The sequence below is a fragment of the Carassius gibelio genome, chromosome B8, assembly GCF_023724105.1.
Source record: "Carassius gibelio isolate Cgi1373 ecotype wild population from Czech Republic chromosome B8, carGib1.2-hapl.c, whole genome shotgun sequence".
NCBI lineage: Eukaryota > Metazoa > Chordata > Actinopteri > Cypriniformes > Cyprinidae > Carassius > Carassius gibelio.
Window position 1 is genome coordinate 3,936,953 of NC_068403.1, and position 17,018 is coordinate 3,953,970.

At 40.9% G+C, this 17,018-nt stretch overlaps 1 protein-coding gene across 1 annotated transcript in view; it reads right to left on the reverse strand.

Moving 5' to 3' along the window:
• LOC127963092 (septin-2) overlaps positions 1-17,018 on the reverse strand; it is a 33,913-nt gene that overhangs the window by 2,498 nt on the left and 14,397 nt on the right. The window contains exons 8-11 of the mRNA XM_052562757.1: positions 2,266-2,367; positions 2,041-2,186; positions 864-947; positions 722-779 (exon numbers count right to left, since the gene is read on the reverse strand). Of these exons, the coding sequence (XP_052418717.1) occupies positions 722-779; positions 864-947; positions 2,041-2,186; positions 2,266-2,367 (390 nt within the window). The remainder of the gene's footprint in view (positions 1-721; positions 780-863; positions 948-2,040; positions 2,187-2,265; positions 2,368-17,018) is intronic.

The window sequence follows — 17,018 nt, forward strand, 5'->3', positions numbered from 1 at the left end:
TTACTGTATTTATTTATGCATCACTGCAATATACTGTAACATGGCATCCGGTGTTCAATGCATAATACATTTATCCAGCGAAAAATGTTATTTTCACACTTTAAAGCACAAACTCTGACATAGTGCCACCTCATGAAGATGGACACGTACACTTAAACACAGTGAAACATGAACACAATTATCCAGCAGTCTCTAATAAAGGTCTAATCACAACAATCATGATAATTACACCACACACCGTACACAACTGCTCATCTAAATACACCACTAAAGATGATGCTTAAAACTCACTCATGTTTTGTAGTTTTTATAGAGAGCTAATGATATTTTCTATCCTCTAAACATACCCTGAAACCTAAAATCCTCCCATTTTGCACGTGTAAATATTTTGAGGTTGGTTAGTACGTTATCCAATCATGTAGCTGATTTCAGGTTTTACTATCTTAGTGGGGAAATTTGGTAGATTAACTCAGTAAAAACAAAAACACTCTTTACATTGCAAGTGTTTCTGTATGCTCTGTCCTACAGGAAGCAGGTGTCATTTCCTGTGCAGACATGGATGTTTACAAACTGCTCTGATTGAGTCCACACCCGGCTGAGATATACATTCCCATAGGCCAGAATACCACACACTAATTAAACACAACATACGTATACAGATAGGTAATAGAAGCTTTGAGTTAGTAGCCAGAATCCCAAATTCATGTGCATTGTGACCCACCTCAGCTTCCTTCTCCAAGAGGATCTGGTCTTTGTCCATCACATCTTCATCAGCCGCCCTGCAGGAACACAGAGCACAGCAAACGTTCACTCACAGACAGGCTGATGATCTGCCACTGGGTTTACTTGTTGATTTGACATACCTGCCAGCTCGCTTCAGTCTTTCTGAACGGAAGTTCTCATAGTGGAGGTCTTGAGTGACTTCCTGCAGGTCCTGCATGTGAGTCCTACACACACACACACACACACACACACAAGTATCATCACCAGAGGGCACTAGAGAACACATAGAAAAATCAAGCCAACAATCACAGAAAAACTGCATTAAGATAGTTGTATGGTTAGACATGATCATCCAGGTCATGTTTCACACCAAAATCAATGCAAAGAAAAAAGGAAATTATATCGATGCATTAGGACTTTAAAGCATATTTTACCACCAATTTTTCAACGAGAAGATATTATTATTATTACAGTTAAGCACATTTCCATCAATTTATCGATAATGTAGCACAAGAAACCCATACATTAATTTATATCATTGATTTCAAATATATAAATGCACATAAAATAAATTATATTTTTGATCAAATAAATTAAAGCCATCAATAGTTTCTTCATCGAGACATTACATTCATATAATTTAGCACATTTTCGTCAATTTCCTATTAATGTAGATGACAAAGACTACCATACACTAATTCATATATTATTTCAAATATACATTATGTACATTTTATGTATATATATGTGTGTATAAAATAAGAAAGTATATTTTTAAATAAAGAAACTAAACTCTATTTTACCACCAATAGGCATTTTCTTAAATTTCAATCGATGTAATGCAAAAAACATTATTTATACACCATGGTGGTATCTTGTATTGCATTTTAAATTTTTATGCTGATTTAAATGTATTACACTTTTCAATGAATTACAGTACTGAGAAACATCACTGAGAATAAATCATGCATTTACCTTATATTAATGAGAATCTGGAGTGAAAACGTGCATCAAAAAAGCACGTATGTATATATATATATATACATACATACACACACATACATACAGTGGTTTGTTAACTCACTTTAAAGTTTTTGTGCAAACCCACAATTGTACTTTTTAAAGAGTTAAACAGGTTATTTATATCTAGAAGTCTGGAAGGTGCAGCAGTGTAAACACTGTGTTGAACTCTAAGGGTCAGAGGGTGGAAAATGTCATGTAAACAGTATGATTTTTCTGTTTTTTTCTCTCACTTTTCTCACACTCAGGAGGTTAAGACACCTGTTTGTGTGTTTGTCTGTTTGTGTGTGTACTCACACCAGCATAGTGCGCAGTTTGAGGAAGTCGTTGTGTTCGGGGTTTTCCACCTCCACCACCCCCCAGGGGTACAGCCGTCCGCGGATCTTCTTCCCCTTCACCTCTATCAGCTGGTTGGAGCCGATCACAGCGAACGGGATGCTGGCCTGCACACAAACACACTCCTTCAACTTCAATCAAAGCCTTCAGGAGGCGCTGATAAACTTAAACACTTTGACCTCTGACCTTTAGGACACGTGTCTGTTCCTTGAATTCTTCGTCCTCGTCCGAATCAGCGTCGGGAAGCTGGTAGATCCGGATCCCATGCTCACCGATCTCATCCAAAATCTGACAAAAAAAATTAATCTTAACTATACTTCACATTTTTTTTTTGCTGAAAATTTAGCTTAGATCAAAGAAATAAATTACATTTTAAATACATTCAAATATATATATATTGTGACGAGTCAGCTGCCTCCTCCCTGATTGTCACCGGCACCCCGTCCTAAATCGCCGCCCTTCACCAGGCTCCCGACTGGAGTGGGTGTGTGAGAGGAGGGGCGCTGGACGAGTCAGGGCTGGCGGCGTGTGATGGGGCACACCTGATGTGAATGGAGCCTCATCCCCGCCACTGTTTAAAAGCCCAACGCGCCTCTCCTCGGGAGACCGGTCTCTTCCCCGTGCATGCACACTGGTGTCCTCGTGGGTCCAGGAAGGGTGCGTTGAGGGACTCCCGCGCCACAAGAGACGTGAGCAGCCGGACCCGCGATCCGGAGGAGAACCGCACCCGTTTACACGGCCGACGGGCCAGGATGCCGGGCCGTCCATCCCCTACCAGCGCCGCGGCCGACGAGAGAGATGCGGCCGCTAGAGGAAGCCGCCGCCCCTCGCGCCCCGGACCAAGGAGGGGAGCGCGTGCGGCCGCCGGACTCCGCCCCTTGCCTGGACCCTTCCTCCATGAACACTGCCCGACCCACACGAACCCCGAAGCACAACGAGGACACCAGATCCCCTGTTATTTTGGACACTTTCCCCCTTTGGCCACTTTTATTCCCTGTTATTTTATGATTTCTGTTAATAAAAGCCTCTCCGAGGCCTGACGCCACGCCCACTGTGTCTTTCTTGTGCTCCATACCGTGACAATATATATATATTTATTACTGAACCTACACACGCACATCGGCACACATAACACAAATAATAAAATAATCCGGATTGTTTTGTATTAACAACTTTATATAAAAATATTATTTATTTATTTATAAAATTATTCATATAAAAATAGCATTTACACATGTAGATATATATACAAATGTGGCTTTTGAGCATTTGATAGGCCCATAATTAATTAAAAAGTCATCACTGCCTTGGCAGAAAACAAGGTAATTCCACAAAGATTTCTGAGCTGTTACATATTTGTAGCAACTGTTATGAAATGACTCTGACTGATAAAAACAAGGTAAATCTTCACTGATTTATGATGCCTGTGCCATTCCATTTTAGTTTAGTAATTGCACTGAATGTTCTTCCAAAACACCGAGACTAGTCCGAGTTCATGTCTTGAATTTGAAACGTTCTCTCAGCACGTTCTCAGAGAGCTCGGAGGAAACTCTTTGATGCTAAAAACAGGAATCGTATGAATCACACAATGTAAACTAACCACTGGATCCAGACGTACGGAGTCAAAAGAAGTCAGATAACAGATCAGGGCATCACTTACCCCAACCTGTGCAAACTATGATGCAAAGCAGTCTGGGAGATATTCCCAGTTCAGTGTGTCAGAACAAACTGCTCAATTGAATATGAGATTGAAAAATAGCTTTGCTTAAGCCAAAAAAAGCCACATTTCCGAAGCACCTGTGGCAGATCAGACTTCAGGGTTTATTTTTCTAACTTCAAAGCTGCTCTTCTAAGAAGCACATTCACAATGCCATTACATAGTGACGCCACCAGCAGCCTCTTCCTGACATTCTCAGCGCTTTTCATGTAATCTCAGCAGGGATGCGTTTCAATGGGAAGGCTGCTCCTGCTCCGCTGCTCTTTACAGAAACCCCCTCCTGTTATGATCCTGTTTTCATAGCGAGGAACCGCAGCGAGACCGGCTCGCACCGGACTGTGTGTGTGTTATTGTTTGTGTGGGTGTCATTGTGTGTTATCAGTCCAAATAAACACATGCGTGACCGTAAATGTGCTTCGTCTGATCAAACTGTATCGAACAAATGAAGAAGGAAATAAGCATGCAAGATTTATAACGGCCCATCTTTCCCATTCGTGACAGATCTGGGGTGTGGAGATACTGACATTTTTGAATGACTTGACCTCCAAATGGGCAAATAAACACATTGCTTTACAATGAACAATGAAAAATGGCACAATAGAGACATTTTTAATGCACTGGAAAGGGAGTTAAGATATGGCTGTAAATTGAAACAAGAAAAGCAGATTAGGGAATGTGCAAAAAGATATTTTCATAAGCAGCTGGTCAGTGGATTCGCAACACAGTTGCACCACAATGGCATATGAACATAAGTGTTGATGACGTTAACCAAAACTAGAGATGTTCCGATACCCTTTTTCTCTTCCCGATACCGATTCCGATACCTGGGCTCAGGGTATCGGCCGATACCGAGTACTGATCCGATACCTGGGTGTATATCTGTATATACAGCTGTATATACTACTAGCCCTGTGTAAATTGCTAGAATTTTTTTATGGTGTGCTTCAGACAGATCCCTCAATAAAACATGAACAAATACATGGTGAACTACTGTATTTATTACAGTATTTTTATTATCTAACATGAATTTGACAGTATTATTTATTTTCTTATGCAAAAAAGAACTTCAAATGCAGCCAAAAATCTAACACCGCAAACTAAAAAAGGTATTTAAGTTTTACAATATAACTGTATAAAAAAACTGCAACAAATAAGTCTAGGAATATAAAAAAAGATCTATTAATCAGATAATCTCTAACAAGTAAAAAACAAGTAAAAAACAAGCAACCATCTAGGCATAATTATTATTATTATAGAGATGTATTATTATTACTGTAGGCTACAACAGTAGCTTTATATATTGTCAATTTACTCATGTAAACCAAACATTTATTTTAATGGGCTGCCATGAAGATCTTTGAGTGTCTGTGTTTATGATATGACAGTATTCTCAAATGAAACGGTAAATTCTCATGAAGTGACGGTTTATGCGTTCGTGTCCTCATGACACACAGCAGAGACTACAAAACAGCGAGCTCTCGCGCATCTGTGCCAGTCACCCACAGAGATGTAGATTTTGCGGGAGTAATATTTAAATAGTATTTTGCAGTTTAATATTCACAGACACTAGTATATATTCGGCTACTGTCTGGAGCCCTGCGTTTTGACTTACACGGAAGCGACTGAACGCAGTTGCCGGTACTGAATATACTCGAGAGTCTGTAACTACCGGTACTACAGAGACATACTGCTAACCACTGATCTATAATATAGTAGCGGCTTCACTGTGTTTTGGCAGTTTAGAATGTGATGAGTGATCCAGTCATATATAGATAAGGGCTGCTAACGCGTTTTCATTTCTTCTTCGCTGCTCTAAACAGGGGTTGCTTGTGGCAACACAGCACAACTTCCTGTGTTTTCAATGCATTTTGAGCAGCGAAGAAGAACCGTGCAGCGGTTAGGCAAAGCTTGCGGTCATAACTAGGTCTTTTTTAAGAAAATGGTATCGGATCGGTATATGGGTTCATGTACTCGCCGATGCCGATGCCAGAATTTGTTGTGGTATCGGAGATATTTCCGATACTAGTATCGGAATCGGAACAACTCTAACCAAAACTGAAACTATTTTTAAAAAACCCCCACTTCGGTTAATTGAAATAAAGCTGCAATAAAATATCAAGTGGAAAAATAGAAATATAGCCAACTAAGAAAAGCTTAAATTGTATTTTTAGAGTTTTGATGCACTAAAATGACTTACTAAAGTAACACAAAACTTTTTATAAAACTAATAATAAATATAAAAAAATTAAATTAAAAAAGCACATAAAAAACATTACTGAAAATATAAACAGGAAATATAGGGTAATTTAAAATGCATATAAAATAGTTGTAATTAAATTACCAGCGTCAAAATGTGAAATGCAATAGTCAGTAGAATGTTGCAACACAGCTTTCAAAATAGTTTTTATTGGTAACTAAAACAATTGTTGTTTTGTTAACAAAAATAAAGCTGTGATAAATTTTAACTAAACAAAAATTAACAATGTAACAAAGTATTTTGTATATTTAGCAATTCACCACTGGGAAAAAAATAAATAAATCTAGAACCAACACTAATGTAAATTGAACAAGATCAATATGCAAAATGCATTTGTGCTTTCGCATGCTAAATTTAAAGGTAAAAAATATTATATATCTATAAATTCATCCCCTTTTTTTCAAGATAAAGGACAAGTCTTGAAAAAAGGGATGAATTCATAGACACATTAATTTGTTAATGTTAACATGCAAAAGCACAAAATCAAGAACCTTTCACACAGTTGCATGTTGATAATGGTTATTTCCCAGTGTATGGAAACGAGGACTTTCCATGGTTTATTGCAAACACTAAGAATCTTGAAGTGACTTATCGGCGCAGGCCTCAACACAATCATTAGCTCTGCTTGTCTTTCTCTGAGGCTGAATGTGTTTGCATTGGCAGCGTGTTCACGTGGCTGGCAGAGGCACCTGGAGTCTGGCCTGAAACAATGGCACAGGAGTTTCTCCATGGCTCCGGAATGAAAAAGGAAGTGGATTTCACATATTATGCTTGTAATTTGTTTGTCATAGGATGCATTATGAGTCATGATGGAGCAAGACTACGAATAGGCCAAGCTCACGTTAAGTGCTCAATCAAACTGCATACAACGTGTCAACCAAATCTGCCTGCATGCATGAAAAAAGAAAGATTTTGAAAAAACTAATACTTTTATTTAGTGAGGATATATTTAACTAATGAATGTGAAAAGACACAATGTTACAAAAGGTTTCAATTTCAAATAAACACTGTTCTTTTGTACTAGTATTCATCAATTAATTGTAAAAAATCAATCAATCACTTTGTCCAAAAAATATATATAAAGCAACAATAAGATACATTTTTATGTTTCTTATGAGTGCAGTCCAGAAAACTAATTTTCTATGGTTTCCTTTTAAAAAAGTTTTCTAAATTGAAATTTCAAATAGGTTTTAGGACAGCGCTGTACTGTTCAATGCAAATGTAAGTAGCAAACAAGTTAATATGACTAGTCAAGCACATAACCTCACATCTTTTTTTTCTCCAATTTTAGTCTATGCAAAAGCCTGTAAGTAAATTTTATAGCACCAAATAGTTCAGAATTCCCATCTGACAGACAAAAAACACAGCATGGATCCATAAAAACACATCTCACTTGATGATGCAGAGCAATTTGAGCAGCTCAAAACTGAAATGTACAAATATAAACATAAGGACAAAAACTCTGAACGTGTTAAAATAATGCATCTGTAAATACCTGCAACTAAACACAGTTCTGTCACTCTGGGAATCCTTTGGAGAGTCTAAAAATGCATTAATATAAAGGAAAGTAGTGTACTAGGCCAGAAACAAAATGAACCTGATCACGGCTTTCAAGTAATTACTAAATTACAGCCTGTGTTTAATTTGCATACTGTAACATCTGCACGATTACAAAGAGGCGTGTAAACATTTGGTCACTTGCACAAAAATAGGAGCCACAAACAGGACAGGCACTATATTTAAGTACTATACAAAAAAAGTTAAATATAGTTTTCCTGTCAACAGACCAATTATTATGAGCTTATACTTCAGGGAGCAAAACAGTAGTTTCACACAGTCAAGTTTCAGCATGAATAAGCATCTTAAACCCAACCACTCCCTACAGATTGTGCATGGTTTAAACCCATCACTGAGTGTTATTAACACAATAACACTTTGTTTTTTAGTGTAGATGTTGTTTGAGGCTCACTGAACTAACATCATTACACAACAGCGCAGTATGAGCAATTATTAAATACTGTAAAAGTCACTATTCAGCAGTAAAGTGTGTCGAAGTGTAAAGCCGTGAAGTTCTTAACTGTGTTCCCTTGTGTCTGGATGAAACCGCTGGCTACCTGCGGGCCGTGAAGCCCTTTCATTTGCACAAAAACACACAGAGGGGTGTTATATAATTCTGAAAGAAACTCAACAGGACTGACCAATTACTTGGACCTCTGTGTGTGTATGTGTGTGTGTGTGTGTGTTGTGTGTGTTGTGTGTTGGTTCCAGGGCTAATGTTAATCCGGCGTCTCTGAAACAGCGGGATGTGAGGAGACGCTCACTCCAGCAAATTCCTGTCACTGTGTGTGTGTGTGTGTGTGTGTGTGTGTGTGTGTGTGTGTGTGGAGACCTTCAGCAATGCTACAATTAAAATATGAACAATTAGACACTGTAAGAACTGACAGAATTCAAATGTAGATTTTTTTTTTCTGGCTGGAAACATCTTTGTATTTCATTATCAGAGTCACATGTTGGTATGCCAAAGAAAACATATGCTTTTTTTAAGAAATCAGTTCACCCCAAAAAATAAACAAGCATGCCAAGAAGTGTATTTTTTTTTTAATTACCTTGCTATATCTTTCCAAACCTGTTTGACAGTTTAGAAGAACAGAGTTCAATTTCTGCAGGTTTTGTGAAGGTCAGTTTAAGACTTTTTAAGACCTTTTATAACCAGTTACAGAAAACTTAAAGACCGAACTGAAGAGAATCAAACTGTTTTCTACGTGTAAATGTAAATGAGTTGCATTAGCAACAGCTGGAATTAACAACTTCCAAAGATAGCATTTTTAAATTAAAAAAAAAATAAAAAATAAATAAATATGGAATAACTGTACTTTCTGATCACACAGAAATGGCTCAAAAACGGTTTAAAAAATAAAAGTTAGATTAACATAAAGATACATAAACATTCACATTTTAAGCATGAACTTAATTGATTTTGTTCAATTTCTCAGAAAACAATTTCTCATTTTGTATTGGAAAACAAGACAAAAATACTGTGGGAAATATTCTTTTTTCTTTCTTTTTTTCAGTGCATGTAAGGTTTAATAAACTGACTATGAATTAAAGATCTTTTTAAGGCCTTCATTTGCAAGAAGACCCGATGAAACCCTGAAGAATTATAATAGTCACTGAGGCTTTCAAGATTAAGAAGGATGCAAATGCACCATAACTTTATGATTTATGCACTATATTTCAGTTGTACGATAGCTTTGTGTGAGGAACAGATAGAAATGTATATTGTTATTCATTGTTTAAATTATCAATTTTTCAATTATTCATGGTTTAATTATTAATCAACTCTAGATTCCTTTCATGTCCTTTTTGAAGCTTTAAAGACTTGCATTAAAAAGTGAGACCAGTGCAACATGCATTGTGGCCTAAAAATGAAATGAATGGCATGAGGGTAAGTAAAAGATTTTTGGGTGGATTCATCTTTTAAATTCAAAACCCTAAAGTGTACACGCTTCTTTGAGAGCAGGTTTATTCAATGTAAGCAGGATTTGACTGATAAAAGATGACTGTATGACTGGAGGATTGGATTGTAGGTAGTACAAGTCTTATGGCCACTCTATTCTTAAAAAACATATCAACTGAAGTGTTAAATAAAGGTCAAGCCATGGTCACTGGAAGCGTATGTGACCGGTACTGGATATTTATTGTTTTATATGGAGTGCGTGAGCTGCAATTCCAGGATACAATCATTCTGCCTGAGAGCACAAATAAATAACCACACCCTCGTTTAAGGGAGGAATGTGGAGACGGACATACCATAACCATGAGACATTCACATTTTAATTTCTGCGGTTGAGTATGACATGATAACATCATCAGATGGATGTCAAATGAAGACTTGGCCTTGAAAACAACGTGACTTCACCCCTCTGTCAAACCACGAAGAAGAGTTTCACACACACTGTGCAGTAAACAACACGCTTAACACCAAAGCCCTGTGTTTAGACAATGACCAGATGAGCACAGAATCATAAACTCTGACAGTATGAGGTCAGAAAGATAGACAACACTGAAAACCATTCATATAGATATATATGTGTGTGTGTGTGTATATGTATGTGTGTGTGTGTGTGTGTGTGTGTGTGTGTGTGTGTGTGTGTGTGTGTATGTATATATATATATATATATATATATATATATATATATATATGTGTATCTATTTATATCTATATCTGTATATACATACACACACACACACACACACAGACATATATACACATACACACACGCACACATACATATACACACGCACACATACATATACACACACACACACACACACACACACACACACACATGCACACACACACACACAGACACACAGATATATACACACACACACACACACACATATATATACACACACACACACACACACACACACACACACATATATACACACAAACACGCACACATAAATGAAATTTAAGTTGCTATATACATTTCTTTAAGCAAAAAAAAAGCTCATCGATAGATTGTCAGACTCAGATTTCTTGCTTCCACAGAATGATCCTAAATGTCTGGGATGATGTTATTAAAGCAGAAGTGATGCCGACCAAATAAGAAGACATTCTCAGATCTATCTTTTTCCACTCAAACTGCATGCTGACAACATTTTTCGTAATAAAAAAAATTAGTTAAACAATAAAAACTGATGCATTTTCAGAAGTGCTCTCAGACTTTTTGACCCCGCTGTGTTTTTAAAAACAATAAGGCTGGTAACGGTTGGCAAGGGCACGATCTCGCACGCATACAGCGCTCGTACGTCTCTCGCATTGAGCCAAAGGAGAGGACAAAGAGAGGAAAGCTTTGACAGTTTGGAGACTGAGATATGAGCGTGATGGGGGTTGCAGCATAGCAAACATCCACAATAACATTCAAATTCACATAAACACAACAATGCAACCCTCCAAGCGCACCTACAATCTGACCTGTGGGAATCACATTCAACTCGTGCCCCAGATGTGCGTCAGTTCGGCTTTCCTTCTCACACAGACGAGAACTGCTGCTCATCGGTATATATTTAGGTAGTGAGAGCTAGTACCTAAACATCCCTGGAGTATTTTATAAGTTTTAGGGTTTTATGACCACACTCTGGTCTCAGATAAGAGTCCTGCACACCGCTGACACGGCTTTCCCTGCCAATCAGCGTGACACATTACAGGAAGCCCATATTGTTCTACACAAGCTGCTTCCCCCTTTCATGATGGTGCGAGAAAGATCGCAGTCCTGTGAGAGAATGAGAGCGAAGCTATCACGGTGAGAAAGTGAGGGAGATAATCAAACATAAATATCAGTCAGACCGCGAGGACACAATGGGTCATTCGTCAAGCTTATGGCAGGATTTTGGGAGCCTTCAGTGGCATCATGAATGGGAGCGAGAAATACTAAACTGCTGACTTGCACTTCAGAAACGATGAATGAAAGTTGCATCCAATAAAGAGTCTTCTTTGGGAAAAGATAAGGTAGAGAAAAATTTGAAGGGTGTGTTCGTATTTGTCTGACAATGCAAAAAAAAAGGATTCAAGTATTTGTGGAGGTACCAATGAAAAGAACAAGCATTAAACTTCCTCCAATTCATTCACATTAACATTCAGGTTCGATGGAGCAATTTCCTAAAATTAAGTTCTAAACAATCAAGTTTGAAGTAGTCTTGGGTTTCTCAGCAACAGTAAAGGGAAGAGTTTAAAAGAATAGTTCAGCCAAACATGCAAAGTCTATCATTATTTAGTGAGAAAGAATAAGAATAGACAGCAAGATAATTTACAGTCCTGATAAAAATTTTAGGGTCGGCATGCAAGACTTTTTAAGTATTAAAAAGTATTACATCACTGATGATATATCCAGGTGCACCAGACGGTGTATCTAAAATCTTGTTCTCTGGAACAACCAGTGACTACCAGGAACAGTCTGGTTGACCACCAAGTACAGATTGGTGACAGCTGGAGAGACAGTGGACAGCCTGGAAAGACGGCACTAGGGCAGTGAGGGGTAGCATCCCAGGCTGCACCTTCTGAGAAGAAGGAACCCACAAAAGCTACGAATCGACCTACAGGAGATATACCCCAAGGGATTCCCGAGAGGGGGGGCGGAAGAGAATCCCACAGGACGGATCAAATGATGACGATATATGGCAATGAAAACATGACGACGACAATGGAATGCAAATGTGGCAAGATATGCAAGAACCGACATGGCCTGCGGATCCACCAGGCCAAGAAGAAGTGTATACAGAAGGAGGTAGAGTCACAGCGCACAGGAACTACGCCTGGTGAGACGCAGGAGGAGCCAGGCCCGGAGGCACCCCACAGTGCCCGGAGCCTCCAGGTGATGCAACCACCTGATGCACACAGGACATCAGAACATCGTCGGGTGAAGTGGCCCCAAGCTAGCAAGGAGAAGGAGTGGCGTCAGTTTGACGAAGACGCAGATACCATCTTGGAGGCAACAGCCAAAAGGAGAGCTGATCGACGCCTCAAAATGATGACTACAATCATCATCAGCCTAGCTGCAGAGAGGTTTGGACTTGAGGAGAAGCAAGCAGCGAAGCCCCCCTATACCATGAACAACAGAGCAAGTAAAATCCATCAGCTCAGGCAGGAGCTGAGGACCTTGAGGCAGCAGTTCAAGGTTGCAAGCGAAGAGGAGAGGGGACCGCATGCAGAGCTACGCAGCATAATCCGCAAAAAGCTGATGACTTTGAGGAGAGCGGAGGGGCATAGGAGGTGGAGGAAGGAGAGGTCCAGGAGGAGAGCTGCCTTCCTAGCGAACCCATTTGGATTTACGAAAAAGCTGCTAGGACAGAAGCGCAGCGGCCAACTCACCTGCTCCAAAGCTGAGGTTGACCACCACCTCAAGCAGTCCTAGAGTGATGAGTACAGAGAGCAAGACCTAGGGCCCTGCAGGTTCTTGATCAATCCACCTGCAACAGCACTGGACTTTGACGGAAAAGAGCCCGGTTGGTAGGAGATCCAGGAGGTGGTTAGAAGGGCAAGGGCAAACTCCGCTCCAGGGCCCAGTGGAGTACCTTACAAGGTTTATAAGAACTGTCCAAGACTACTCCACAGACTCTGGAAGATCCTGAAGGTGATTTGGAGGAGGGGAAGGGTAGCAGACCAGTGGAGACAGGCAGAGGGTGTTTGGATCCCGAAGGAGGAGAAGTTTCAGAAAATCGATCAGTTCCGGACCATCTCACTGCTGAGTGTTGAAGGAAAGATCTTCTTCAGCCTCATTTCCAGGCGACTGACAGACTATCTCCTGAAGAATTCCTATATAGATACATCAGTCCAGAAGGGAGGAACCCCAGGGGTACCTGGATGTCTGGAGCATACAGGCGTGGTCACTCAGTTTATCAGGGAAGCCAGAGAGAACAAGGGGGACCTGGCTGTGCTGTGGCTGGACCTCGCAAATGCCTATGGATCCATACCCCATAAACTGGTCGAAGAGGCACTGAACCGGCATCACACCCCGAAGAAGTTCAGAGACCTCATCCTGGACTACTATGCCAACTTCCATCTGAGAGTCTCCTCCGGAACAACAACCTCAAACTGGCACAAGCTTGAGAAGGGGATCATCACTGGCTGTACAATCTCAGTCATCCTTTTTGCACTCGCCATGAACATGTTGGTGAAACCTGCAGAAATGCAGTGTAGGGAGCCCATCTCTAAGTCTGGAGTTAGACAGCCACCCATCCGAGCCTTCATGGATGACCTGACAGTGACCACAACATCTGTCCCAGGCTGCAGCTGGATCCTGAATGGCCTTCAGATGCTGATGTCCTGGGCTCGCATGAACTTCAAGCCGGCAAAGTCAAGGTCCCTCGTGCTGAAGAAAGGGAAGGTTACTGACAAGTTCCACTTCTCACTTGGCACCACCAAGATACCATCACTGACAGAGGAACCTGTGAAGAGCCTGGGGAAGGTGTTCAATTGCAGCCTGCAAGACGCAGCTTCCACAAAAGTGACCAACCAAGACCTGGAGACCTGGCTGGCCATGGTGGACAAGTCTGGCCTTCCTGGCAAGTTCAAGGCCTGGATTTACCAGCACGGTATCCTCCCTCGGATCCTATGGCCCCTCCTGGTGTATGAAGTCCCCATTTCAACGGTGGAAGGTTTCGAGATGAGGATCAGCAGGTTTCTGCGCAGGTGGCTGGGACTGCCTCGAAGCCTGAGCAGCATCGCTCTATATGGGCAGAACAACAAGCTGAAGCTTCCCATGAGCAGCCTGAGTGAGGAGTTCATGGTGACACGGTCCAGGGAGGTCCTACAGTATCGGGATTCCAGTGATCCAAAGGTTGCCCAGGCTGGGATTGAGGTCAGGACAGGGCGGAAGTGGAGGGCTACCGTGGCAGTGGATGACGCGGAGTCAAGGCTACGGCAAAAGGTGTTGGTGGGCTCAGTGGCACAGGGGAGAGCTGGCCTGTGCAGCAGAAGAACTCCTCGCTATGACAAGGCGGAAGGGAAAGAGAGGAGGTCTCTGATTCTGGAGGAGGTGCGTGCAGGAGTTGAGGAGAAGCGAGCTTGCCAGATGGCTGGGATGCGGCAACAGGGCGCCTGGACAAGATGGGAGCAAACAGTGGAGCGCAAAGTCACATGGACTGAGCTTTGGAAGGCTGAACCCTACAGGATAAAATTCCTGATCCAGGCGGTCTATGACGTGTTGCCAAGTCCATCCAACCTCTTCTCCTGGGGAAAGGTGGAGACACCAGCATGCCCCCTCTACCAGAAGAGAGGAACGTTGGAACACATCCTGAGCTGGGGCGTTACCGCTGGCGGCATGACCAGGTCCTAAAAGCCATAGCAGATTCTATCTGCAGTGGAATTAGCCACAGTAAGAGCCTCCGCCCAGTGAAGACCAAAGCTTTTGTCAGAGCTGGGGAGAAGTCAACACCAGCTGCCCGGGGCACCTCCTCTGGCCTGTTGGCAACGGCGCGTGACTGGGAGCTGTCAGTTGATCTGGGCAAGCAGCTGAAGTTCCCTGAGGCAGTTGCCATAACAACATTAATGCCAGACGTTGCGCTTACCTCAGAGGCCTCCAAGCAGGAGTAATTCTCTTGGAGCTCACAGTGCCTTGGGAGGACCGTATGGAGGAGGCCAATGAAAGAAAGAGGGCAAAGTACTCCCAGCTTGTGGAGGATTGCCAGAGCAATGGGTGGCGGGCAATATGCCAACCCGTCGAAGTGGGATGTCAAGGGTTTGTGGGCCAATCCCTTTGCAGGGCCTACAAAATGCTTGGCATCACAGGGGCGAACCAGTGAAGGGCCATCAAGTTGGCCACTGATGCTGCAGAAGTAGCATCAAGGTGGCTGTGGATCAGGAGAGTAGAGGCATGGCGTGTAGGGTAGTAGCGCTACCTGGACATAAGCTGGGACCTGATCACCCCGGCTGGGTCGCCTAGGGGAGGGGGTCTGATTGTTGAAAGACCCGAAACCCCCCGTGATCCTAGGTTACATCACTGATGATATGTCCAGGTGCACCAGACGGTGTATCTAAAATCTAAAGACTCTTATGCTTAGCAAGGTTGCATTTATTTGATCAAAAATACAATAAAATCTGAAATTTTGTGAAATATTATTACAATATTTTCTTTTCCTGTATACTTTAAAATTTAATTTCTTCCTGCGATCAAAACTAATTTTTCGGCATCATTACTCCAGTCTTGAGTGTCACATGATCCACCATAAATAATTTGCTGCTCAGGAAACATTTCTGATTATTATCAATTTTGAAAGCAGTTGCACTGCTTCATATTTTTGTGAAAACTGGGATACATTTTATTTTTCACAAATCTATGATGAGCACACAGTTCAAAATATTTTTTTTTAACATTATAAATGTCTTTACTTTCACTTTTGATCAATTAAACGTGTCTTTATTAAAAAAAACTATTAAGTTCTTGCAAAAAAACAGTTGTGTATGACTTTAAGATTAAAGCTGTATACTATACGTTTATAGTGATTTATGTTTGAAAAATTAGTAAACGGGTTTTCATTTTTGCTGAGCTCTCTCCTTAAAACAACAAAACATGCATTAATAAACACAGCAATGTGGGAATGTGGATCAAAATGTGTTTTGAAATTACCTGCAGGAAGAGAAAAATGGCATCTAAGGAGCAGGCGAATAACAGGAACTACTAAAAATACAAGCAATCAGTGTCCGAAGCCATGTCTAAAAATGGACTAGCATAGGCAATGAAGTCCTGTGATTTTCAGAGCCATCAGGGAAGTGCACTGGATCAAGAGTGAAAATGTTTGTTGTGTTTTTCTGTGTGAATCACTTCCATTTGACATCACTGCATCAAACCCAAAAACCCTACATTTGTGGGGCAGAGAACACACACACTTAGCACTCATTTAGCTTGATGAAACGGCGGTTTAACGGTGGGGAAGGTTTAACTGATCTTTCCTTGCCACTTAGATGGACGCTCATGCAATGATTGCCGGATGTGGGCTAGATTCCACCAGGCTTATCTAAAACAGACCATTTTCAGTAATGAGGTGATGTTTGTTTACATGCAAGAACACACAACATAAAAGACGCTGACAGAAGTCAAGTGGAACGACTAATCAGAACACCCTAAACTCAAGACATAAATGAGAAGACTTCAGGCTTTTTTGTTGTTCATAGAAGCAGCTAAACAATTACGAGTTAAGGTCACTACTGTACTATAGTTAACCAAGTTGCATGTAGCTGACTTCAATTATAGCCATGAGAAGCTTCTGAAACAGGATTTTAAAACAAAAAGGCCTAAACATTAAGGATCCAAATTAAGGGGAAATTGCACTAAATAAATAATAATTGTAACCTAATTTATAATAGATTGCCATTCAGAGGTTTTTGGGTCAATAAGACTTTGGTGGGTTTTTTTAAATAAATGAATACTTTTAATAAAATTTATCAAGGTTGTTTTTTT